Source organism: Manis javanica, chromosome 12, assembly GCF_040802235.1.
Source record: "Manis javanica isolate MJ-LG chromosome 12, MJ_LKY, whole genome shotgun sequence".
NCBI lineage: Eukaryota > Metazoa > Chordata > Mammalia > Pholidota > Manidae > Manis > Manis javanica.
In genome coordinates this window covers 24,135,357-24,162,815 of record NC_133167.1, presented here as the reverse complement: position 1 = coordinate 24,162,815, position 27,459 = coordinate 24,135,357, and the positions used below count along the sequence as shown (strand labels likewise).

Below are 27,459 nucleotides of genomic sequence, written 5' to 3'. Positions count from 1 at the left end.
CTGTACTTTCATCTTCCATCTGTTAGCATGAACTCTGCCTATGTGGAATATCTGTCTTTACTTTCAAGAGGAAAAGGTAACAATTAGTAAAAAACAAAAACAAAAACAAAATGTAGCCAGTGGGCATCAAAGAGTTGTTTTGAAACACCACAGTGTCTGCATGTGAACAACATTCTAACATCATACAATGATTCATATTTCTATGCATTCACCAAGTATGTAGTGACCACTTTACTGTGTGAACAGCAGTGGGCTATTTCTGTGGGGATACAAAGTTGACTGTAGCATTGGGCTTTCTGTTCCAGAAGCCACAATCTAGTAGGGCAGAAGAATAACTTAACCAGTTAAAATGCAAGGTAACACACACATGGGACACACTGAATGCAGGTGAGGACATAGGACAATTGTGCTGAGTTCTCTATCTATGAAGGCATATTATGAGTAGGACTAGGAAGGATATGAGAGGGTAAACCAGCAAAGAGGAACACATGTAGGGAGGTAAGGAGTCTAAGGGATTACATATAGAGAATAGGTTAGATGAGGGAACTTTGAATGTTTACTGGAAAATTTAAAGATTGGTGTCAGCCAATAAAGATTAAAGAAATATAGACCTAACTGCACTGCATAGGATGGGTAGAAGTGGGCAGAGTTTGGAGGGAGGGGAAATAATTAGGAAGTAGTAAGCGTTAATGGGGTTTTCTTTTGGCTGGTGACAAAATCTGATGTAAAGTGGTTAATTCTAGAACTGAATAGGTGACTATGAGTTATTAATAGTCATTATGAATTACTAGGTACTATGTGATGAGGTGGAACTATTTTATTATTTTACCGCTGTAGGAACACTTAACATGAGATCCACCCTCTTAACAAATTTTTAACTGTAAAATATAGTCTTGCTAACTGCAGAGATGATTTTTCATGGAAGATCACTAGAATTTGTTCATTTTGAACAACTCAGATTTTATTGATTAGCAACTCCCCATATTCCCCTTTTCCCAGACCCTGACAACTACAGTTCTTCTCTCTGATTCTGTGAGTTTGACTATTTTAGATACTTCATATAAGTGGAATCATGCAGTATTTGTCCTTCTGTTACCAGCTTATTTCCCTTAGCACAATGTCCTCAAGGTTGATTCATGTTGCCATATATGGCAGGATTCCTTCCCTTTTCAAGGCTGAGTAATATTCCATTGCATGTGCATACCACATTGTTTTATCCATTCTTCCACTGATGGACAGTTAGGTTATGTCCATATCATGGTTATTGTGAATAGTACTGTGAAGAACAGTGGAGTACTAATATCTTTTTGAGATACTGATTTCAAATCTTTGGATAAATATCCACAAGTAGGATTGCTGGATCATATTATAGTTCCAGTTTTAATTTTTTTTTGAGGAATCTCCAGACTGTTTTCCACAGTAACTACACCATTTTGCATTCCCATCAACAGTGGAATTATTTTTAATTAGAATAATTATTTAAGTAACTATATTACTTAGGCTATAGGACCAGATGTGATTTGAAAGTTGTAACTCCCAAGAGATATTGGGAAAAGATGCCAAAGGAAGAGACAGTGAAACTCTAACATCTTATTAGACTTAATATCTTTGGATTTAAAATATTTGTAAGACTACACACTGCTAGAAAAATATTGAATTAGAAATCTATGTTTTAGAAAATAAGATGAATAGAGAATTTAAAATGTGGTTACAAGTAAACATATCAATTATGAAATGAATGAATAAAAATTTAATATTTACAGTATTAAAAGAAATAATGGGGAAGATGGGTGTGGAAGAGAGTGCTTATTTTTTTGCTGTTATAGCTTCTCCTCTTTTACTGAATTTTTTAGTCATTTAGCAATACTCTAAAGAGTTAGTAGATTATCTGACTAAAGTAATTTTACTAAAGTGTGAATAAAGCCTAATTATGATGTAATGACCTTATAAAATGGAATTGCTCTACCCACTTACATCTTTAGTTAGTGGAATATGGAAGAGAAAATACTATTAAGGAAGGTGTTCTTTATTCTCTTACTAGCGTCTCAGAAAATAAATCACATAGAATTAAAAGAGCTGTAAATTGCCCATTGCTTCTCACCTTTGTGAGCAGTGTCAAAGCGGGATAGTTAAAATATGATTGGTGCAAAGCAGAAGTGCAATTTGCAAGTCAGTTTTGTCCCAGAGAAACAAAAGCAGAATTGCGTAGCATTTTTGCTACCTGACAGTCATTCATTCACTCATTCATTCATTCACCAATTAATATTTGCTAGGTTTTTACTACTGGTGGGATTTTTAGGGGTGATAATCAGTCACACCTTCTCCTACATTTAGAGTTAATTGAGAAATAAGTGCGCTGACCTGTATCTAGAGTCAACTGAGAAATGAGACAGTTTTCAAAAAGATAGAGATCTGAATATCAGCTTTATTACTGTTAAAGCTGTTTGGAAAACAGGGCCTAGCTGTAACCAAATGGATTTCTTAGAACTCGGATTCCCTGAGTCAAATGTATTAACTCACAAATTCACCTCTCCTGCTTCATGCACAACAGAGAACAGGTTTCTTTGAAAAGAGAGTTACGAGGGGCTGAGCTGGTCTTGCTTAGTTCCATTTCCCAAAGTTGCCAGTCACTCCTATTACTGCTTCATTGCGGAACAGGGGTTAAATGGCCTTCCCAAGTCCCTAAAAGTCAATTTCATAGGCCAAAGTATGAATTCAGAGAGGTGTAAAATGGTTTCCCCAATCACCTACTATGTGCTAGACACTGTGTTATGTGCAGGGTGATACTGTGTTCCCATCTGGTGTTACCTTAATTTTATTGGATAAATTATTGGAGAAATTAGTCATGGGTTTGTAATGTAGGGCAGTAAATGGCAAATGCCAAGTTTTGTTTAACCTTAACTTTGGAAGGGGCTAGTCCTTCATTGTTTATTTGGGTTAATATACAAAGAAGATCAAGCCTGGGTTTACAAGCAGTAGAATTTGATAGGTGGAAAGAATAGAAGGAAGGAATGAGGGAAAGAACTTGGGCACACCTGAGTCACTCTGCCTGGTGGCCCTTCCAGGCTTGGTTTGGTGATGGAGAGTCCATAGGCACCTGCAGCATCGATCTTTTAGTACACGACTGATCAAGAGTATAAAACCAACCCAAACTAAGCAATCTAACAAACACCAAAATCTAGTGAAATCTGTATGTCACCAGGAAGGTTATGGGAAAGGAAGAGAGACACAAATGGCGAAAGGTGGAAGAGATGGTCAAGATTTCTCTTCCTAGCCCATACTCACTTATATTCCCTCTTGTGTTGATAAAAAACACAGAATGGATAAAAAGGATTGACATGTATTTGATTAATAAGAGCAGCTTTTAATTGCTAAGCTGAAGACTAGTACCAGAAACTTCTTTGCTATATTTCAGAATTTTATTGTCAATCTGGTCATGTCACCATAAATAAAAGGTAGCAATGACATCTAACTAGTCCTTGGACTTTGAGGCACTTAAATAAAAAATCAGATAATGAATTAGAAATTAAATTTTTTATTGTCTATGATCTTGAGATTTGAAGAATGTTCTTATGACTTTATGTGCATTTAATTAGTGATAAAAAATTATACCACAATGAAAATGGGTGCTCAGTTAAAATTAAGCCACTAAGTGGATCCTGTCACATGTGCAATTTAATTTACATGAAGGTTTTACTATGAAGAGTTAAATATTTAGTTAAAGACCCAGAGGAGGAAAAGTACAATGAAAAGGTATAAGGACATGTGGAAACAATTGAGACTGTTTATCCCATGTCAAGGAGAAGAGGAAGAGGAAAGTGCCCATCTGAGTATAGCTCTTTGGAAGTAGTAAGATCTCATTTTTTGGAAGGACAACAGTTGTTCTTCATATCTATGGAGAACAAGCCAAACAAACCCTTAGTTCCGCTAAGCAGGGGTTAGATTAAACTTGCCTTAGAATTTGCTGCTTGACTGTGCGCTTTATAATGATTCACTAAGAGAGAGGCAGTCACAAGTTAGACTCAAATTTTGAATTGAACAAAGTGAATAATAATACGTGTTTGTTCAACTGATTTTGGTGATTAAAAAGTAGCTGTCAGTGCTCAAAATAACTTTTAATCCCTTCAAATTTAACTTCGACCTTTCACTTAAATTTGCCATGGCAAGATCATATTTTTAATACATGAGAATAATAGGAGAAATGTAAAACAGTTTTGCTTCAAGATTCCTTTGTACACATTATTCTAAAACTAAAAAGAAGAATATAGGATTCTCTTCCCATCCCCTATTTTAGAATACAGATTCTAAAATATGGAAGGATTCTTTACATGTACCTGCAAAGTGAAATAGGGAAGGGGACTGTTATGTAATTTAAGCACTGCCAGCCTCTTTCATGTGCAGTGCCTAGTAAACTGACATAAATTTTTGTTTTGGATTAGTATATTTGTCTTATCTGCACAATGTGTATTTGAACACTCATAAACAGCATACTCAAAACGCAGACCCTTGTGTAACCATCCACTGACCTTTCCTTCCCTTCTCTCCTTTCTCCCTCAGTGTTATTCCTATCTCTTCTCCACCATTTCTCTATATTATGAGACTACACTTAAAATATTATAGAAAGTCTTTATTTGTTAAACATAATGAAAAGGCAACTCAAAACAGGTGTTTACTTATTCTTAAATTAATACCTGGAACAAATTAATAACAGAATGTTTAATAATGCTTTTTGGTATTTTAAATGTAATTTTCTTCAGATTGACATCCTATGATTCTTTATTCATCTAACGAAAAATAAATGATTGTCTGCTCTGTGCCAGGCCCTGGTGTTGGGCTTGGAGGCACATCAGTGAACCAAGAAGACCCAATACTCTGCCCGCATGAAGTTCACTTTCTAGTGGGATAATACAGATAATAAATAAGAGACTGGCTGATGTGTCAGAAGACAATAACTACTGTGAAGAAAGAGTAGACTAAGGAGATAAAGTGCTGAAGGGCACACTGTAATTTTAAATAGGAGGTGAAGGAAGGTCTCACTAAGAAGATGGATGACATTTGAGTAGATGTGGAGGAGTCTTTAAATTTTGGACTTCATGTTTAAAATTTGTTGAGTTTCTTTCTTAAAATTTTAATTTTTTTACTTAAAGCATAAATGGAAAAGAAGGGGTGAGTCCTTTTATTAAAGACAAATCTTCTGAAGGAAAGAATAATATTTTATTTATCTTTGTATTTCTGGTTGCTTCAGTGGTAGTCTTCTTAAGGTTTCCTCTTTTTCACTCTTCATACACATATCCAGACCTTTTGTTAAGTGGGAGGACTGGTGATATTTATCCTTATCCTTGTTATTTCCAGAGACTAACATAGGATTTGTCACATGGTAGAAGCTCAGTGATGTTGTGACTTGACTTATGGCATATACATTTTTATGCCATGTCATAAGAGAGGTCATTTATTTTGTAGAACTCATATTTATATATCCTTTGGTTACTTTTCCTTATTTTATAAGTGTACTGACCTCTCTTCATTAAGGTTTTCTTTGTACTTTCAGAATTCAAAATACCAAAGTGCTCTTGCGGAGGCACTTAAGTCATCACTTAATGATATAGTCTAATTCCTAGACTATGAACATCTTTCTGCTAGGACTGAGGCTACTAAAATATCTTACCATGGTAACAAGGTGATTTCTTTTGGACTCACTGGAATGAAATAGCATTTGGGGAACTGTTGGCTAGAAGAGGGGATTCCAAATAATGGCTCTTTGTTCGGAGTTTCTCCATCAATTCATAGATAAGTCAATTGTCATGCATCATTTTAAACTCATCAGAGACCAATGTAGTTAAGTGGAATATAAAGAGTACTATAGACAATAAACAGAAGCCTTGCTACAATATAATGTGTAGTGGGAAAGAGGATTGGAAGATCTATAAAAACTGCCAAAAAGAACAAAAAATAAAATTAAAGGAACAAAAAGACATATTGAACACAATCTCAGGGACTATTTCAGGCAACAGTAAATGTCTCCTCAAATACCTCTTTAAGAGACTGAAAGCAAAGTAGAAAACTAGTCCCATGGAGAGAAGAAGAAAAATACCAAATAGAATTGTAAGAGCAGGCTAACAAGAGTTGTGTTTGCTTATGTTAATTTTTACCTTTCTTTAAAATAATCAGATGGTGTTTAACCCATAGGTCAGACACTTTGCAATTCTTAAATGAGAAGAGGATAGAGAAAAGTAAAAGAAAAATATAAACAGAGGTGATATTTTAGGCAGATATTGCTCAGAGTAGGATAGATAAATTGGTATATAGAAAACAATTGAAATTTTCAGTTCACATCCAAGCTTTGCCAACTAAGTACAGTTATTTTAGATTCTATCAAACTTAGATGCTATTTATGTTTCCTTCCTTCCATTTTGTGAAAGCATGTAGGTTACACCTGATTTCCTCAAGTACAGAAAATAACATTTTCAGTAGAAAATATTTTTTGACAGTGAATTTCCATTTCTTGGACCAAAGGGTTTTGTCTAGTGAAACATGTCAGAAATATGTTTCTAGGGAAATTTTCCAGTAAACATACCCCCACTGAGAACCATCACCACAGACATTTGATTAGCTTATAATAATCTTAAGAAATACACTGAACATTATCACTCTTACTTCCTAAAATCATCAGTTTCTGTCTTGACTTATAAATAATCATTGACAAATTACAATAAAATATAAAATAAGAAAATCATGTTATCAAAAGAAGTGACATATAAAGGTAATTTCTAGATACAGAAGCAGAATTTAGAACTTGTATGGTAAGCTGACTTCTGCCAGGAAAGTCTTGTTATCATTTATATAACATTAATTACTTATTGTGGTTTCCTTTGTACTGAGTAGTTCTAAAAGCTTTTTTAGTTTAGTGACTGAGAAGATAAGTCATAATTGTTTAAAATTAAAATGTCAAACCTGAGATCTTGAACGCTGGTTCCAAGGCTATACATAAGCAAAACTTTACTTCAAAGATTATTTGATGAACTAAGTCAAAAACAAAGTTCTTTTGGCTTACTGCCCATGGACACATACATACACTCTCACAGAAACAAATTCATATAAAATATGCAGTATAGCACTTTGTTCAGTCTTTCTCTGAAATACAACTTGAAATTCATGCACTGTATCTCTGATTAAAAGAAAAAGAGCTTACTAGTTGAGAGGAGTATCTGAAACCTATGAGTTTTAGTAAGAAATACTAATATAAGGTAATGTGTAGACATACTTACACATAAACAATATTAGGCACATGTTGGAAAGAGAATCAAACATTACATTACATTGAAGAGCAATCAGTCCAATGTTAAAAAAAAATGTGTGAACTTTGTACCAAAAGAGGTATCATATTTCTACTGAGGGAATTACTATAGAAAGTAATGAGGTTTTTCTGCTTTAAAGTAAGTGAATGTTATAAAGCTGGAAGGACATAGAAACAGAGGTCTAGAAATCACTTAAAGAGTTTCTGCTGTATACCAAGGTGTGTGTGTGTGTTTGTGTGTGTTAGGAGTGGATTGGATGTCAGGATGCAAGAAGATTAGACTGGACTATGGGTCCAGTCCTAAAAGTGTAAGGGAAGGAAAATAGACAATCAGTGTGTTTCTGCCTTTAATGGCTGCACTTAACCCTGTAGAGAGAAAAGCAAATGATCTCCTTTACTTCAACAATTTCAACTCATGGCCAAATTTGCTTCATTCACATTCCTACCTATTATTTTGAGGTGAATCTCAGATATCAAATAATTTTACCCTTACGTATTTCAGTGTATATCTTTAAAAAATAAGAACTCTCAAAAATATAAGCAAATATCATCTTCAATCTTCAAAAAATTATACCAGATATAAGAAAAATCAATGTATTATTTAAATTTCCTCAGTTATCACAGAGATGATTTACTTTATAGTTTATTTTTTTAAACCATGTTCCACTTTATTTTGTCCTGTAGTTTTGTACTGAGTCTATATTTTCACCCCCCAAAGTGTGGTTTAATACATTTCTCTCACGTAAATTGGGAGTTAGACCTAAATTGTTTCAACAATAGAATTTAGAGTGTTTTTGAGGACTGGTGATGTGTGCTTCTTAGATAAGGCTCTCTAATTGTCCCTCTTCTCAGCCAAGAACTTTATAGGAGCTGCTTCAAAGATCAGTGTGGTGATGTCATGAAATTCAGAATGCCTTGTAGTCTAAAGAGAAAACCAGACATGGATATAATGAACTCTACTAAAAAACAAAATAGATATATATTTAGATTTTCCATAGTGCTTCCTTTGTGTCAGTATTAATAGAGTGATAAAGTTTTGGCTTCTGTGTGACCATAAAGCCTTTGTGGAGGGGACAGCCCTTGGGACACCTCTGTCAAGCAATAGAGCTCTGTGGGACACATCTGATAGATGACCTTGAAGATCCCTTCTAGCTCTAAGCCTCCGAGTGATGATGAGCTGTACGGGACAATTCACAATGTTTTTGCAAAGTCATGAACTTCCCTTAAAGCTATGCTTGAGGAAAGCTGGGGGATATTAAGGAGGAAAAGGTAGACACAGAGCATTTCAGCTAAATTGAAGTATTCCGAGATTGTCAGTAAGTCTACAAATAGACTTAGACTAGCTATGGTACTGACATGCTTCAGTTCCTCTTTCAAGCAAGACAAAATAAAACACCTGCCATGACAAAAGCCGTACATTTGAAGAAAACTGACAAGTAACAGGAGAGCAACTCCAGATCTAGGCAGTAAGGTTCCATCAATACACTGTGCTTTTATTTCATAAGTTTGTGTATTGTGCCTTTGGATTTTTTTCACCCAGTTGTGCCTCATATTTTGTATTCTGCTAAGATTCGTGAATGTTTCTTTAGGCACAGACAGCACACATTGTCCTGGAAGATGGAACTAAGATGAAAGGTTACTCCTTTGGCCATCCATCCTCTGTTGCTGGTGAAGTGGTTTTTAACACTGGCCTGGGAGGGTGAGTAATTCTTCTCTTTTAAGGTTTTATTCTTCCCTTATGTAAAGGAATAGCTGGATGATCTTGCTCATGGGGAGATGGCAAAACCACATCATAATCTGACTGACTACATATTGTCCCGCGGTTGCACCGTGCCTGTGCCTAGCCTACCAGCCATCCCCAAATAAAGGCATAGGCACTCCTCCCTCCTGAGGTAGCTGAAAGAGGAACATGGACAGTGGTGTTCCCCTGGGAATAAAAAAAAGATTACAAAATTAATTCCAGAAACTTGAGGTGCAAGTGCAAAGACACATGTTACGTGAGATTACCAAGTGGCTTCTGCAAGGGCAGGTATGGATCTGATTAAGGTGGAAGCAGGGAGACGGATGGAAGTCTAGTGCCATTCCATTAGTGAAGTTAAGAATCAACTCTGTAGATCTAATAGGAACTAGTATAAAGAGCTAATAAAGTCCTTAAGTATTTTATATAATTTTGCACCCTAATAAGAAAAGTGAAATAACAGATTAATTTATTGTCTTAAAGTTAGCAGTGGGAGAGCACATGCATTATCTCCCAAGACCTGATATTTCCAAAATTTGTCAATTGAGACCCAACTTAGTATTTAAAAATCTAATAGATCTACAGCAACAAAGGTTAGAATTGCTATGGGAATCCTCTAGCTGTTCTTAACTTGTCAACAAATATTTGTTCACCTGAGAACCAAGAGGCTAAAGTTCTGGTCTAAATTCTAATGATAATTGATTATGTGATATTGAGAAAAGAGAATCACTTAAACTTTATCAATGCTAGTTTCCACATATAAAAAGTGAAGGGGCTGGATTAGGTAGTAATTTACAGCTGGGGATTAAAAAAAATACTATGAGTCTTTAAAAACATATGATTAGAAGGTTTCAAGAAGTTCCCATTAGAGATTCAATGGATTGAACTTCTGTAAAATATATGATAAATTCTTTAGAGAACTTCAGTTAGTCTTATAGAGACAAGGAGACATTGGGTTAACTGATATTGAAGATAATGATTGACTAAACTTCCATTTTATTATTAATGAACATTATTCTCTAAATTCTTGGCTCGCTGTTTGAAAGGAAGAATATTATATGGTTTTTAAAATAGTTCCACTGGTAAGAACATTAAATTACAGTGTATGAAAGCTGTTTGCAAAGTTTTGCTTCAACAGGCAATTACTTAAGCTTTTAGACAGCACTAATTACTAGCTGTGTTAATATACCTGCCAGCAAACAACTGTTTAATATAGATCAGAATGATGGAGGGCACTAGAGTTTTCTTCTCTGTGATAGATTGTGGGTAATAAATCTTGCCACATCACAAAAGTCAAACAGGACCTGATGGATTAATTTGCTTCTAACACTGCAGTTTTCTAGGACAAGCTGTATTTTCTTCATTTACTCATTTACTGGGGAGAGTATTGTTAAGCATATGTTTAAAGGCAATGACCAGTTCTCTAATGGAGAGAAAGAATAAAGGGAAGTAAAATTAAATTAATTGAAGATGCTTTTTGATGTAGAAAAAGGCATTCATTAATACAATGAGTCCTCAGACCCTATTTCCCATTGAGAAATACTGCTTTCATTCATTGTGGGGCTCACTCAGTAGGATGGTTGATAATTAAGAGGGTTATTTTGTTTTTCATCTTCAAGAAATGCATTTATATCACATGTAAGCCTGGGTTAAAAAATTATCAGTTCCTGTCAGGTGAGAAGCGTCTGAGAAATTAGCTGATGGATGTGTGGATGAAAATCACAGTACTCCAGTCACCTTAGGGGTTGCTGAGCTGAAGACTAAACATTCTGTTGACGAAGGTAGTTCTGGAAGGAGTTTGTCTAGATGGGGTTGAAGAATTTATGCTGACTACTGCCTGAGCTGAACTTCATTGGTTCAAGGCTGTTGACTCTGTTCCCCTCAGCATCTGAATTCACTGTCACTAGTGGTCCACAAGAAAGATTTGGCTCGACATTTTCTCTAGAAAGTGAAAATGTAAGAGGAGGGCAAAAACCTCAATTGCAGTGTATGCCAGTGTGTGGAATAGCTGTACTTTAAAACAGTTATTTGGAGTGTTTCAAGTTTGAAGTCAGAAATGCTTGCTGTCAGTATTTGTGGGATTGTTTGTTTTTCCTGAACTGATATGTACTCTCAAACTTACCTCTTTCTAAAATGAAAATGTTTCAGAAATCACCTTTGTTGAGTAATTCTTTCATAGAAATTAATTCAGTCACTTTAAATGGTCAATGAATTTTAATAAAATGTACAGCCGTACAGCTACCACTGACATAATCAGTTAGACTTCAGTATCTTGAAAGATGTTAAAAAAAAACTTTTCAAGTTTTGACAGTTCATATTTTGGTGAAGAGGGCAGTCCTCAATAGTAAATATCAGTTTGGATTCACTCATGTCTGGAGGCTGGGGGAATCTCCAGGATATCTGTGAACTTAAGTATTAAACAGTATTTTAAAATTTAAGACCCTATAAAGGAATTTTTTAAGGAATTAAAAAATTGAAGCAATGGATATTACATGAGAATATGCCTTAGTACTTAAGATTCAGTTTTTCTTTCTATTTCAGTCATATCATGGGCTATATTCCACAATCTATCATAAAATTTCTCTCGGTTTGCTAAAATCTAGAGACAGTCTTATAGGATTTTAATCTCACATTCTCTAATTTTCAAGGGTTCAATAATTAAGAGTATGTATGTAGATGGTAGTTTTGTAGTTGTATGTTTTGTTGGTAATTGTTGGGCATTTTACCCAGGTACCCAGAAGCTCTTACCGACCCTGCCTACAAGGGACAGATCCTCACCATGGCCAATCCCATTGTTGGGAATGGTGGAGCTCCTGACACGACTGCACTGGATGAACTGGGACTTAGCAAGTTTTTGGAGTCTGATGGAATTAAGGTAGCACCAGTGATGACTATTTAAAAAGTCTCAGTTTGGGGAGATGTGGTTGATTTATTTTTACAAGTCTAGGATGGACAAGAGTTTCTCTTCACTATGGTGCTACAAGCCACTGAATTCATGTTGTCAACCTTACTCCTTGGTATATGTGAATAATCTTTAACCTGACATTATTTTGAGTTTCATTTCTCAGGGCACTTTGGATTCATTCTTAGTGCCTTGGATGAAATGTGGCTTCATTTGGAAAGATGCTGTTTTAAGTCTAAATTACAATTATGCTGCAAGAATTGGTGATGAATCACCTTTTAAAAGGTCTTTAATAATCAACTCTTTAGCAACTATTTGCCTCTTAATCTTACCCACTTTAGGGGATGGGTAAAAGATAGCTTATATGCCAGTGTAAGAGTAAACACATTAAGCTTTCCTAAGCAAGATAAATTTGGATAATATCTAAGGAATATAGAGCATAGGAACAATTAAAATATGTATATTCCAGATTCATCACTCTATGTTTTCCTTTGTTTTTGTCATTCTATTTTTGAATGACTTGGACTGATAATTTAGTTTAATTCTGTTTCTCACAATTTTCCCCAGACTTCTCAGTCTCCTTGAAATGTAGGTTACAAAACTTGTTTTAATCTTCCTGTATATTCAGTAAATAGTTATTAATTAGACTGTTGATAGATGGTGTGGAGGAAAAGTACAGGGTGCTGAGAAGGTAGACCCAGCTTAGTCACATTATTTGGCAAACCCGCTAAGACTGTTTCCTAACATAATAATTCAGGTAACAATGATATATTTTAAGATGAAAATGTTTATCATTTTTTTCCCCTTCAAATCTCCAGAATGTTCGCTCCTGAAATGGGTATTATAAAGTTTTTTTTAAAACCATGCAAATCGACTCAAGACAAGCCACACGATTTGGATAATATTTTGTGACCCCCCTCCAAATCCCTTTAAAACAACTGTCTTCCTTTCTAGGTTGCAGGTTTGCTGGTCCTGAATTATAGTGATGACTACCACCACTGGCTGGCCACCAAGAGTCTTGGGCAGTGGCTACAGGAAGAAAAGGTGAGAAATACTATCCTCAGCATCACCTAAGGATAATTGGTGGGGTCTGTGGGAGTTGAGAAGATGTATTTAATTGAAAAAGGCCAATCAGATGAGCAGGTAATGCATTTTGGGATCTTTATATTTCAGAGAGTGATTCGTTCCGTTGGTACTGGTGGAGCTGTCTGGAGTCATTCTCTAAACACTGAGGTCCACGTAGTTTTAGTTTAATCCACTAGGTGGCGCTCATACATGCTTGGTAGTATTTTTCTTTGGGCGAAGGGGTTAGAGAACATTTTTGAATTTTCTGTTTTCTTGAGCAACTTAACCTTCTCCTTTCCTTTTAACCAGGATCATGATACAAAACTTGTGTCATGGGTTCTAGTGCCAGATTTATGTTAATCAGCTGTGTGACTCTGTGCAGATATTATGTAATAATATCACACCTTCATCTTGAGTTCTTGTGAGTTAAAACAGACTGCTATTAACGTTTTTTTTCTTTCTCTTTTTGGCTTAAATATTATGATTCTGACATGCAATTAGACATAATATCATTTGAAGTAATAAATGAAAAAGGTTATAAACCTTATCTTAAACCTTTTTTACTTTAAGCATAGTTTTCTAATCAAATAAAATATTCTCCTGGTTTGAATGTCAGATGTATTCAAAGTTAATGGACGTGCTATATTTAGCTTCATCTCCAGTTTTGCTGTAACTGCTTTTTGTTGAATTGCTGATGGACCTGTAATGACAGAGTATTATTCTAAGAAATCTCTGCCTCTCTGATGAATGGCTACCTACTGGGGCTAACTGTTGCCTTTTTTTGACAAATGAAAAATCTTGAGCTTGGTTTCTGGGTCTCATTCTTTCTGAATTTTTGAAGGGAGAAGAAGGCACCTGTATCATCTCCTGGCTCATTACTGTTTTCTTTTCAGCTATTATCTGAATTTACCTCCACTACCTAGACAGCTCATTTTTGTGAGGAGACTATCCCACCCTTTTAATGTTTCCTTTGTGTTATTTAGGCACGCAATTTTATAGCTGCTCTGTGTCAGAACTAATAGCTTAAGTATAAGCTTAATTCATGGCTTGTTAGTTTGTTTTTTAAAATGTGCCGTGAATCTTTTTCCATAATCACATACACGTAGAGTACAAGAGGGTCTAAGATAATAACCCGTTCACCTTCCCCTACGTGCAGGTGAAGAAAAACACCTTGCTCAAAATCCACCTAGATGATTGGTGAAAGAAAAGAAATTAGAACCTATTTTGCTGACTCTTAAGTAGTTACTCTTTCATTATACTCCATCTCTCTCTATCCAACCTGGTAAAAAATAAATTAATTCAACAAATGGTGGTTTATCTGGTTTACTAATAGGATGGATAATTTCATTTCATTACAGCATGACTACTTAACAAGGGCCTTCAGAAAATCTGCTGAGTACCTACTATGTGTCAGGAACATTTAGCTCAAAACATGGATTTGCTTATTATTTTTCATTTGCTTCACTGCATATGAAGTTCACAAATTGTTATGTACCATATGTATAAGTATTACTTATTTAACATCCTGTTTTAAAAGCACCAAAGCTGTAGTGAAGATTGATGTTCAGAATTTCTCATTTTTTATTCTGAGGAAAGGCATGGGTATTAGGAGTCCTGTTCCCAACTGGAGCAGCAATTTACTGTGCTCTGACAACCCAGTCACCCTGGGTCAAAGAAAAGAAGGAGCAGGGAAATTATTTACTGCTCAAGAAGATAGATGATGCTAAGTTTGTAACTTGAAAACAATATGTTGGATCTAATTTCCTCCAGTTTTACTGTCACTACAATTTTTTTTCTTATAGGTCCCTGCAATTTGTGGAGTGGATACAAGAATGCTGACTAAGATCATTCGGGATAAGGTATGATCACCATCTTTGGCCTTATCTATTCACAGTGTCCAAGAAATCCATTAGTATGTAAAAGAACGAATCTTGCCAATTTCTGCCATTTGGGTCTCTGTCACCTTGTTTTACTATTTCTGATGTTATTTTCAAAACTGAATACTTGACTGGGATGTTTGTTGCTGAATAGATTTGAACTTAATTTACATGGCAGCAGTTTAATGAGTGCCCACTATGTGTTCACCATCCCAACAAATAGGGACCTTTATAATTCAGCTCATGTGACAGGGCTAGTGAAACCAGGGGAGAAGGTAACTCCTCAGAACAAATTTGCCTAAACTAAGCACCAACACATTGAAAACTTCAAACCAGGAAGTGTGTTGCAGTGGTGCTGTTATTTGTTTAGTCCTCTTGGAGGAGTTGTTCATGGAATCAGTGAGTTATATTTCATGAGTGTTCCAAACAAGCCCCTTGTGTTACCTCAATTACATAGCTTTTCTTTGCACCAGTGACCAAAGTGATAAAAGGTAAATTTATCTTATGCTTTCATATCTGGCTGCTGAAACATCCGACCCCTCCTTTGAGACTATCTCATCACCATCTGCTTGCTTCTTCTTATTTATTATAAGCATACGTTATTTTTTTTCTACATGAAACTTTTATATCCCAGACCAGAAAGAAACTTAACCTCACTAATGTTGACTAACTTCCCCCAATGACACTGAAGTTTTCTCGATGAATTATATTATGTAAAAAAGAAAAAGTAAATAAATGACACCATTTTTGAGTGAACTAGATTATTTGAGAAAATCTGTTCCAGATTCCTTGTTAGAACATATGTTGACACAGGATCTCTGTGAATAGAAAGAAAGAACAGCTTTGAAAATAAGGCCATGGCCACATACCTATGATCAGAAGGAAGACAGTGAGAGTTTATGTAATCCTCCTACTCTACTTCTGATTTTATTCCCTTGTCCATGATTTTCCTGAGAATAGATGTTAGTGAGATTAAGTATCTCAAGTAAATTTTTATGTCTTCTTAGCCCAGTGATCTTGTGTGAGCAGTAAATTAATGGTAAGTTTACCAGAATGGGACAGAATACAACGGGGCTTCAGAGAAATTCAAGTTGGGCTTCAGAATTGGCAGGTAGAATAGAATATAGTCAGGGCCAATAATCTGGAAATTGCTTTATAAGATCACACTGCATTCTTCATGTGACATGTTGGTTTAAGATGAACTTCTTCTGGTCAGAGGCAACTACCTTTTCAAAATTTGGCTGAATATCACAGATGAAAGAGTAGTATTGCTCATTATATTTGATTATGAGGGATGCTGGTTCATATTAAAAATGTGTATTATAGCTTTCAATTCTTTTAACTTTAGGTTGAAAAGTAAGATTGAATTTCATTCAAAATGCTTTAAGGAAAAGGGGATGAGAACTCAGAACCAAATTTCAGAACTAGGGATCTAAGAAGGTAGTCAAGGGATTCTGTGACTTGGATTTTAAAAGTAAGTAGAGACCACCATGAGATTTAATAATCCAGTGTGGAAGTGAAAGGTGGTTTTTAGTTATTTTCCCAGAGTGTGAGGTAGCACTCTGGTTTCAGTAAATGCGCTGAACTAACCGTCAAGGTTAAACGACATGCTGGTTCTTTCTCACCTCGCTCATTCCCAAGTGAGACTTCTACCCCTACGGAATACATTTCAGAAGGACGCAAGAGCTTCCTTCTGTGTATTTGCTTCAGTGAAATAATATTCTTGGAGAAGGCAAATCAATGAACTATTTTGACATTTTTCCCCCCAAATAAAGTCTTGATTGATATATGCAATGTGCCATTTTTCTAAATAGATCAAACTAGACTTACTAACAAATAAGTAAATCTCAAAACATAGTTAATAATAAGAAAACATTTGCCATGTTCAGACTAATGAGGCTAATTTGTGAAAACTTCACAGAGGGCTAGCCATTCTTTAAAATTCAGGTTTTTAGGGATACCTGGACATCTGCATATCTAAAGCAGTGAATATTTTCAATGTTTCTTCTCAAAATTTATGACACAGCATTTCACATTTTTTAAAGAATTAATTTTACTATTATATTATAATAAATTCCTGTTCCTTTCAATTTTATGCAATTTTTAGATTTCTTATTTTTTTCTGAACAGATTGTTTTGGCCAAGTTTCCCATGAAATATCTTTAGGTCATAATGCACTAAAGAATAGATACCCTAAATCGTCCCATTTGCAAAAACCTGGAAGCTAGAGACCTGAATTCATATGCCTTTTGACTTTGCTTCTCTGAAGTGGCTCTCTCACCTTAAAGAACAAATTGTATTTCCCAAATGTACTGTGCAAATTTATTTCATCTTTCCAGCTTGAGAAGATGAAGATCTTCTGCTGGTGGTTATGAAGAGTTATAAAGACATCTAAATTTTGGAGCAGCTGTTTAAGTCCCTGTGAATTTATCCTGTCAGCACCTTTATTGTTGCTTGCTTTTAACTACCAAAATTTTTAATTTGATAGGGTACCATGCTTGGGAAGATTGAATTTGAAGGTCAGTCTGTGGATTTCGTGGATCCAAATAAGCAGAATTTGATTGCTGAGGTTTCAACCAAGGTGAGGGATTTTCCTTCATATTTTATAGTTTTATTTTATTCCCTTTAGACTTTCCTTCATTGAAACATCAAAATCTTCATTTAGGCAGAGATCATCTTCTAGAAGTACCAGAATTGAGAGGAAAAAAGGGTCTTAGAGCAGCGAAAATATGTATTACACATTGATGCCTTCAAAGTTAGTAGTTTCACTTATAGGGAAACCTTCATGCCCTGATTTAGAGACTGTTTACTGTCACTTTAACTTTTTTTTTTTCCTTTTCTGGTTCCCCAGTTCAAGACTATAACAATATCAGATAAAGAGGCTATTGAATTGCCAAAGATAGGCATAGTGATGCGTCAGGAGTCAGAGCTCACGGCCAGCCAGAGATCCAAGAAGTGAATAGAAATCAGACATAGTAATCAGAGACTGGGGTCATTTTGTACTGGAAAAGTATTCCTTCACACACCGAGGAGTTACTGTATCATAGCTCGGTTCAAAAATTAATTGTTATACCGGTGATGGCGTCACCCTAAAGTCATTTATGTTTAGTGTATATTTGCAAGAAGGTATCCAATACATCTTAGAAAGATGCCTGTGGGTTTTGACGGAATGTCTTTAAATGCAGTTGTGAGCCTCCTGGGCTACAGTCTCTGTCCTTGGGGACTATAGAGCCTGGTGCGGCAGCCAGACTAGTAATCACCCCAGAGTGGGATCCTGTGGCAGATGCTGTCCTCGAAATGTGCTCAGGGTGCCACAAGAACCTGCACAGGGTAGCATCGGGCAAGATGGGTAGGTCAAGGAAAACTGCAGAGAAGTTAGGCTTGTTCTGAGACATAAAGGGCAGGTAGGTAGATGGAGAACTAGGAGCACTCCATTCAGGCAGAAAAAAATGGCTTGTCTTGAGAGGTGGAGAGCATGGTGTGTTTCTAGAGTCATGCACAGTGCAGTATGGCTGGACCGAAGGGTTCCCACACTGGTTCACAAATTTGGCTAAAGATGAGTGGAGACGCGCTGGGGCTACATCTAGGGGGCTTAGTATCACTGGTTGAATCAACAAGACTGGAAACTACTGAAAACTTATTCTGTGCCATTTTGGAGCAAAGTAGACGAGGTACAACAGCAATTACATAGGAGGTTATTGTAGCAAATCAGGATAAAACTCAGAGAATGTGAACTGAGCAGTAACAGCAAGAAAAGAGTCAGCAAGGGAGCTTGACAGATGGGAGAAGGAGGTGCTGGTTGTGACCGGTAACAGATCACCTTATTTTCTCAGGCAGGGCTTTCAACTAGTTTGAGTGAGCACGGTGAGGATTTCAAGAGGAGTTTGAGATGAGTACAAAATATCACTGGGAAAATTTTTTTAAAGAAAAGTTCTTGGTGCACTTTGAAATTTAAAGGGTAGGTTTCTGTTTTTAGTACATAAAATGGGAACTAAAACAGAGTTTTTTTCCCCTTGGAGTATGTAATTAGATAACATTATGCTTCAAATGTGGAGAATTCAGGTCTCTTGAAATCTTTCTGAAGTCATTGCTATTGGCTGGCTCCATCTTTGAGTTCATTTTTACTACAGGAGCAATGGCTACAAACTTGTCTTGCATCATCAGCGGGGCAACAAAGAGTCTTTCAGAGGAACTCGGTTTTTTACAAGTAGAAAGTGAATGCTATTTCTACAAAGGTCCTTGGGGAGAAAGGATTAGAAAAAAGTGTTTGTGGACACAAAGTTTTATTTCAAATTGATTTACTCTCCACGATATTCTATTCCTAGGAACAACAAACATACAGTGTCTTGTCTAAAACAGCTCATGATCACTATGGTCCATTCAAAGCAGCTCTTATCTTAGAAGAAAATAAAATAACTAGCCTTTTCTAAATGCTCAGTGAATTCACATAAAAACTTCATTTCACAATTGAGGAAACTGAGCTTAACAAGTAAATATTTATAGAGCTAGTTTCAACTTGAACTTCAGTGACTCCAGAATCTGTGTGGTTAACCACATTGTATTTTGCCTGCTGTTTTGGTGTAGGTTGAACAGAAAAGCTTCCAGGAAGCTCCATTTCTAGGATTCTACTGTATGAATTTGAAAAGCTCCCTTAAGCCTCCCTGTGAAGGTATTTGCTCCTTGACCTCATCTGGCAGGGTCAGAATGTGTGCATATTCAGTTCCTTGCCTGGGAGCCCCCTCCACATTTTCTCCCTCCCCTTCTTGCCTCTGAGAAGTTAGCTTTGAGGGTCAGCTCATTGTTCCTCTGTGAAGCCTTCCCTGGCCTGCCCGACCTTTGTATTCACTGTCATTTTATAAATAGCTTTATAACTTAAAAAAATTTGTGTTTAACTCCTTGGAAGAATTGTCTTTCTCACTTGCGTATGGTTAGCTCTTTGAGTAGAAAAGCCATGGTTTACTTATCTGAATCCCCAGCACTTACCACAGCGCATGCTCAGTCGCAGCGTACATCGTAGGTACTCAATAAATATTGAATGAATGAATAAACGAATAACAAAGCCAGTAAATGGTAGTCAGAGCTGGTGGTACAGATGTTACAGATTCTTTTTTCCCCTTCAAAACTGGATTCTTCAGTCAGTGTTTCTGATGGTTTTAGTATCTCCATTATTAATGTAAAATTATCATTATTATTAATAACTATTTTTAGTTTTATTAATGACAATAATAATAGGTGAGATGTACTGAGTACCTAGTATGTACCAGGCGTTCTTCTCAACACTTTATACTGATTTACTTGTTCAATCCTCAGAGCGCTTTTTGGGGATAGGTATTACTAGTATCTCATTTCACTAAAATAGAACCTGAGATATAGAGAAATTGAATCCCTTTCTCAGGGTGAATGGCAGCCACAATTATACCTGGAAAGGTTGGCTCCAGAGCCTGCCCTTAAGCATCATCTCATACTGCATATAGAAATAACAATGATCAGCTATTATTGTCATAATATCATGTAATAACATTCAAACATGTCCCCATAGTTTTATTCCATCTATCTTCTACATTTGCAAAGTGAAGATTCAAGGATTTCTGATCAGAAGCAGTGAAATGTATGATGAGATGGTGGGTGAACGCACCAGAAAACTGACCTAGTTGTGTGGAGCACTCTGCTTCCTGTGGCAACAGACTTTTCTGCAGGATGCTCTCCCTACTTACTGATACCTGTTCACTGGGAAACGATTCATACTATGATCTAGCACAGATCAGAGTGGCTATGCAGAACAATATTTCATGAAAATAATCCCAGCTTTGAGAACTTCGGTGTACCATGGCATTAAAAACAAAGTGTTATTAAAAGAGTAAAAATAGCCAGATTAGTAGCATGTCAGCCTCAGGGAAAACACACATTGATATTGTCTGGTATTCCTATTCCTGTCACATGGAAATGAGGGACGAGGGTTTTGCATCTCTGGGAGTCAGTCCTGAGCCTTGATATCATGTTGGGCACAGAAGCATTCACATCAAACTGAAGCATAAGAAATACGAGTTGTTCAAGAAAGGGAATTTTAAATTAGATGTGTAATTGTATATTTGGAATTTGATCATGCCATGTGCAGTATTCACTTGTTTTTAATTCTAAAATTTGTCCACTCAAACGACATGGAAATATTTTCCCTATATTTTTTCTATACATTTCCCTGTGCAGTGATTTCACTTGACACACAGCATGAGAGGATGAGAGAGGGCTACTTTTTCTTCTAGAATGATAGAATTTTATAATTGAGAACTACCTCAGGGATCTAGTCTAACATTTTCCAAATGTGAAGAACAGTGGCCTGGAGAAATTTATCTTAAAAAAGTTTATGGTCAAATAAGGTTGAAAAACACTGCATCATATATTTTGATCTTGGCAAATCTTAATGCAAATTCATATATTCAGGTATCTGTGAGATCTTGCCTTCAACTTCTGTCATTTGGTGTGGAGAGTATCTGATGTGTCCGTGTTGAGAACCCCTGAAAGGCGCTTATCTGTATTTTTATCAATCAAGGGAGACATTGCAATGGTGAAAGCTGGCCCTGTTTCTTAATGCCAGTGCAATGAAATAATTTCATTTTATCTGTGATAAACTGTATATTTATATCAGGTTATATGTATTCTGTGAGTCTTGTTTGGATACGGTTGATAACCTGATTCACTGTCTTGTAATTGCAATTTGATGCAGCTACAACTAGATGGTAATATTGCTTTATTTTGTAGTAGAAGCGTAAGGTTAAGGATAAATCTATAATTTTTAAATTATCTGATGCGAGATTATCTGTAGCATTCATGGATCAGTTCAGTGATCTGTTCAGATCAAGGAAGAATTGGGGTATTTTTTTCTCTTGAATAATCAGCAGGAGAAAAATACGATAAACTCGTTTTATAATTTTTTCTCAAGTACAGTCTAAGGATTGTGACTTCACATTCTATATACTTTGCAAAAAGGCAGACGTTTCAATTAAAGTAAAATGCTCTTCCAAATATCCAGATTGCAACTTTCATCTAAAACCTTTGGAAACTTTGAAATCATCCTGAATTCACAATGTGCTAGCTAACTCTCCAAGATGGAATCTGTAGAGGACACCCAGGCCTCTGGGCTTTCTATTTCTATTATTTCTCCTTTTATGACTTTCGGGAACTGTTTCTTGGGTAAATGCCTGTGAAAATGGATCTGACTCCAAGCAATACTTAAGATGTAGGTAATGATTATGATATGCTTTGGGATTCTTTTACGGAGTCTACCCTTTAAATGCAAATGATTGCATAGTAACCTAAAGGGACCAGTGGTCTACACCAGCTTAGCAAGTCCTCTGACTCTCATACTGATTTTATTCATTAGACCCACTGCATAAGCCTGATGTGCAATAGCCCTACTCCATCCAACATTTATTGCAAGTTGAAGATCAAGTGGTATTTAAAGCATGATGTATCTGTTACCACATCTGTCTAGTGCTGAATCAGGCAAGAATACTTGAAAATTCCATTGTTACTGGTTGTTAATGAGCAAAACATGGGAAAGATGGTCGTTAACTATGGAAGCAACCAGTTTCTTAGGGATCATTGTTATTACTGTAATCAACATTTTACATAAAACAGCAAAGTACTTTTTCCCCATAAAAACTGATACAGTTGTGGCCCTTGCTGTGCTTTTCCTACAAATTGATTGTAAACTGCCAGTCACTCCCTAGTAGTTAGCGATCAATCTGTTACCAATAAAAGCACAAAGCATCCTCAGATGTGTTTATGAGATTGATATGTAGCTCACAGCAGGAATTTCCCTCTCATTCTCTGGTTTTTAAAATGGCAGGATGTCAAGGTATACGGCAAAGGAAACCCCACGAAAGTGGTGGCTGTCGACTGTGGGATTAAAAACAATGTAATTCGCCTACTAGTAAAGGTAAGTAATTTGTTCCATTTCAAGAATGAGGGTTTGTGATATTGATCGTTAGTGTTTAGCTGATTTCCTTTATCTGTTTCAGAGAAAGCTTGTACATTTTCTCAGGATGTCAGAGGATCTACTCTCTTAACTGCTTTGATTGACAAAATAACACATTTATCCCTGTTAAAAAAATCAAAGATGTAGATTCCTATGTCTAAACGAAAAATGCTCAAAGGCTATAAAAACAAAGAAGAAAGTGATGATTATTCTTATCACTTACTGACTGACATCTTGAGACATGCCATGTTCTCTTTCTTGGGTTTTAGGGTTGACCAAAAAGCTAGAGTCTTTCAGAGACCTCCTCTATTGAACTACATTTATTATGTACTGCATGTTTGCAGGGCTCATGCCTGACACAGTACAAACTTTCACATTGCTTTATAGCAACACTTAGACAACTAATTAATATTAAACCTTAAAAATCCTTAAGGAGAGAGTAACTATTATTACAACATTTTCTTAAACATTGTTTTCTTGGGATTTCTCCTTCTCCCTCCTTTCCCATTCTATTTCTGTCTCAGTTTCTCTTCCTCACATACACAAGCATGTGTGTGTGCGCACACACATACAGATATATTTGCATAACACAAAATTAACATGGGTATAGAGGAATTCTTTAATTCACCCTCTCTTTGTTCGAGAATATCAGCAATATTGAAATCATGATTTCAAATTCTGGTCAATTTCATTAACAAAAGTTTGCATGAACTCCCATAGGAGATGCTGTCGATGCCCTACCCATCTCTCCCTTTTGTTTTACTGTTTTAAGGCCTTTTGCCCATCCTTCAATTGTAAGCAGCTGCATCTCATTGCCTGAGGACACTGTTTGGTTGGGAGGAACATGTGGGCAGGCAAGAAATACAAGGAATTAACGACCCCTGGAGCCGCCCCAACCAATGACTAGGAAGATTGGTGACTAAATATCCCAATTCCTTTGCCTTATAACCAGGCTGTCCTTAAGGTGGATACTCTTTTCTGGCTCCCTGGGCTCCACAGTGGGTTAAAGCTCTGTTGGCCCATGGTAATTGATAATGCGTACTTTACTGGGGTATCTCACAGCATCATTTTCTATTGATATTTCTTCGAAATCCTCCAAAATAAACTTCTTTCTCTTCAATCCTTGTCTCAGGAAACACGTCTAGGGAAATCATAAAGACATCTTCCTGTCCACTTCTGTAAAGAAAAATTCTAATTTTTTCTCTCAGAATATAAATATTATAGATAATATGAGAAAACCCTTGAAAAGAAAGCTGATTAAAATTTGGTCAGACAGAAAAGGCAAAACTGAAAAAAGTGAGAGGTGACCAACTTATATTTTGAAGAAAATGGATTTATCTTTTTTATTTTTTGCAACTCTTTCTCCCATAACTAGTGATGATGACCTATACTCTTGGGTGCCCAGTCCTGAAGCCTCTAGGTTCTGAAATCTCCTGAAGTATGGGAAAGTGCATTCTCTATTTTTTCAGGATCAAATATTTAATGGTGTGTTTTTTTTCCCTCCACTTTCTATTGATCATTGACTTCATTTACATCACACAAAATACAATGAGCCACCAAAGAATTTTTGATTCAGTATTATTTATTTAAATCATGTACTATTTTTTCCTTCCCCTTTAGTGAGTCAAGAGAAGGAAGATGTTATTAAATTGACCATTTTTTGTGTTTTTTCCCAGCGAGGAGCTGAAGTACATTTAGTTCCTTGGAATCATGATTTCACCAAGATGGAGTATGATGGGCTTTTAATTGCTGGAGGACCTGGGAACCCGGCTCTTGCACAGCCACTAATTCAGAATGTCAAAAAGGTGCAGTGAACCTGAGGGCAGTGGTATCTGTGTGTAAGGTGGGAGGAGTCTGCTTTGTACTGCTGAAAAGGCTGTCATGTATTTTATTTATTCAGGTATATTTTTTACTACTTCTGTTTGCGACCTCTGAGGAATGTCAGCACAGGTATTGTGTAGGGGGACCAGTGAGGAGAAAGTACCAGAAGGAAAAGAGCTTTCCTTCAGGCAAAGTAACTGGGATTGTGTCCTCAGGAGAGCTGGAGTCCAGTCTCCAAATGGGTCTTTCTGTACAACTGTGAAGTGACCAGTCACCATGACCTTGGGGCCTGTAAGACTTTCAAGTTCATAAAGAAATATTCCGTTGGATTTAGTGTAGTCTGAATGCTAGGTACAGTTTATTGAATTCTAATGCTACAAATTTTCAATCATGTTCTTATTTATAGTCTTTTTAATAATTCATTTGTTATTATCTTTACCAAGTTCAGTAAGAAAGAAGAAGGATGCTTCGTTTTTATTCCTTCCGAGGTGGAATGTTTTGGAATCGGGTTTTTGCGTTAAAAAAAATTCTCCTTGATTTAGGTTTTGGACAGTGATCGCAAGGAGCCACTGTTTGGAATCAGTACAGGAAATTTAATAACAGGATTGGCTGCTGGTGCCAAAACCTACAAGATGGCCATGGCCAACCGGTAAGGCAGTTATGCTTCTATTTACGGGTCAAACTGGCTCTGACATACTGTTAGTAGCTAAACCCAAAGGACATGGAGAACTTATATTTTATTCAGAAAATAGATAACCTAGCTATTGCATGGTTCACAGTTGTCTGACTACCTAATACAGCTTTTATTGCATCTTTCTGAGGCAGCCTTCTCTAACAATAACTTTGCTAGAGTTTAAAGTTATTTTCCTTCTTTTGGCATAAATTGAGGTTATAATACTCAACCAAATCATATTTCAAGGGAAATCGTTCTGATGTTAAGCTTGATTTCAGAGCACTGATAACATTTTAAGACTCTAGCATGCCTTAAGGACTAAGAAATCTTCAGATCCTCTCTCGGCTTTACTTCCTAATACAAATGATGTTAATTTATTCAACATGGAGCTCTCCCCACAGCCCACCCTTCACATAAAATATAATTCAAACTGATTCAGAACGGAGTAGTCACCTCTTTATTATCCTCCAAGAACTCTCCGAAAAATTTTTTCCCTTAAAGTAAGTCGCTGATACTTGTCTGTCTCTATTAAGCTAGTGAGCAACTCTTAACTTTTTGTTATGAGTACAATTCCCCATTTTCTAAAACTGATTATAGAAGTTTAATAGACCTGATATTTAACACACAACAAAGCTTCCTGAATTGATTTTTGTTGCTAAAATGATTGGGATTAACAATCTGTGACTTTTCTAACAGGGTAAATTTCACTAAGCAATTGAAAGTTTCAAATTTTAATAGGCTGTTCTTGTTCCCTATTTTGCAGCTAATGCATTTATGTTCCTCCCATTCCTTTTCCTTTTTCTTATTCTTTTTCTCCTTTAATCTCCAGAGGGCAGAATCAACCTGTTCTGAATATCACAAACAGACAGGCTTTCATTACCGCTCAGAATCATGGCTATGCCCTGGACAACGCCCTTCCTGCTGGTTGGAAACCACTTTTTCTCAACGTGAATGATCAAACAAATGAGGTAAGTACTCTCAGTAAACTTGTTCAGTTGGTGATAAGGAACCCAGGGCTTTTCATGCTGTTATACAGACGCCTTTCCTGTGTTTATGTGGGCTTTTTGGGGGAGTGTGTCTGTGTGGAAGAACTCTTTTTATAGATTATTTCTTGTAGCCCTCTGCTTTTTAAAAAGTTATTTCTCTCTGTCTTAGACTCTCATCAGTGGACATGTTAAGGCCCTCTCCAGTGGTTTATCAGTTACGGTCTTATGCCCGTTGTTGACGGATGATTGGTGGAGATTTGTTTAGGCCCAGTCGACAGGGTCTCTGGGGTTCCCGGAGTAGTGAAGCAGCCCTTTAGAAGACTCTTGGAGAGGTCGTTGAGGAGTTGGTGATAAGAAGAGGATTTGAGTTAATCTGAAATGAGCCTAGAGGGGCCCCAAAGGCTACAGACTAAACCAGTTATTTTTATTAAGGGAATCACTTTTGGTTGAGTCTCTGTTGGCCTATTTTTATTATTACTGTTTTTTTTTTTAATGTTCTTAAGCATTTAACTCAGTTTTTTTATTTGAACATTATAATTCACTGAATAATACATAGCACTGATTGACATTCATTGGTACAGAAGGAATTTCTTCCCATTTATTTTCCCTTTAGGGGATTATGCATGAGAGCAAACCCTTCTTCGGTGTGCAGTTCCACCCAGAGGTCAGCCCAGGGCCAACGGACACTGAGGTATGTCGGGAAGATGAGGTCTATTACAGACTTAAGAAAAAAAGGATTTTTAAAAATCAGAAATGTATTTATATGTATTTATATGAGAACTCAGGAAACAAAAATAATCACCCTAGATGATCCTGGTACAGAACATTCAAGAAGAGTGCTTTGATACATACATATTGTATTAAAATTTCCCCATGAATATCGTACAGGAAATTTCTACCATTTTTTCAATTTGAAGTAGGAAATCCAATGGTGATGCTATTTTTATTCAAGTCATTATCATTCTAATATATTTAGTTCTGAAATTGACAATTGTTGTACTATGCAAATGAATTCCCTCTTGCTCTCTGAAATGAAATTTTAATCCCCCATCTGTGACTTCACAAAAATCCCTATGGCAACTGGTGGAGCCAGTAAGGCAGAATAAACAGCAGCAGGAGAAAGAAGGG

General features: G+C 36.3%; 1 protein-coding gene across 1 annotated transcript in view; it reads left to right on the top strand.

The window, feature by feature from the left end:
- CPS1 (carbamoyl-phosphate synthase 1) overlaps nucleotides 1–27,459 on the top strand; it is a 124,268-nt gene that overhangs the window by 17,612 nt on the left and 79,197 nt on the right. The window contains exons 2-11 of the mRNA XM_073218157.1: nucleotides 8,884–8,993; nucleotides 11,763–11,907; nucleotides 12,889–12,978; nucleotides 14,802–14,858; nucleotides 17,365–17,457; nucleotides 22,723–22,812; nucleotides 24,528–24,656; nucleotides 25,215–25,321; nucleotides 26,175–26,313; nucleotides 26,945–27,022. Coding sequence (XP_073074258.1) covers nucleotides 8,884–8,993; nucleotides 11,763–11,907; nucleotides 12,889–12,978; nucleotides 14,802–14,858; nucleotides 17,365–17,457; nucleotides 22,723–22,812; nucleotides 24,528–24,656; nucleotides 25,215–25,321; nucleotides 26,175–26,313; nucleotides 26,945–27,022 — 1,038 coding nt within the window. The remainder of the gene's footprint in view (nucleotides 1–8,883; nucleotides 8,994–11,762; nucleotides 11,908–12,888; nucleotides 12,979–14,801; nucleotides 14,859–17,364; nucleotides 17,458–22,722; nucleotides 22,813–24,527; nucleotides 24,657–25,214; nucleotides 25,322–26,174; nucleotides 26,314–26,944; nucleotides 27,023–27,459) is intronic.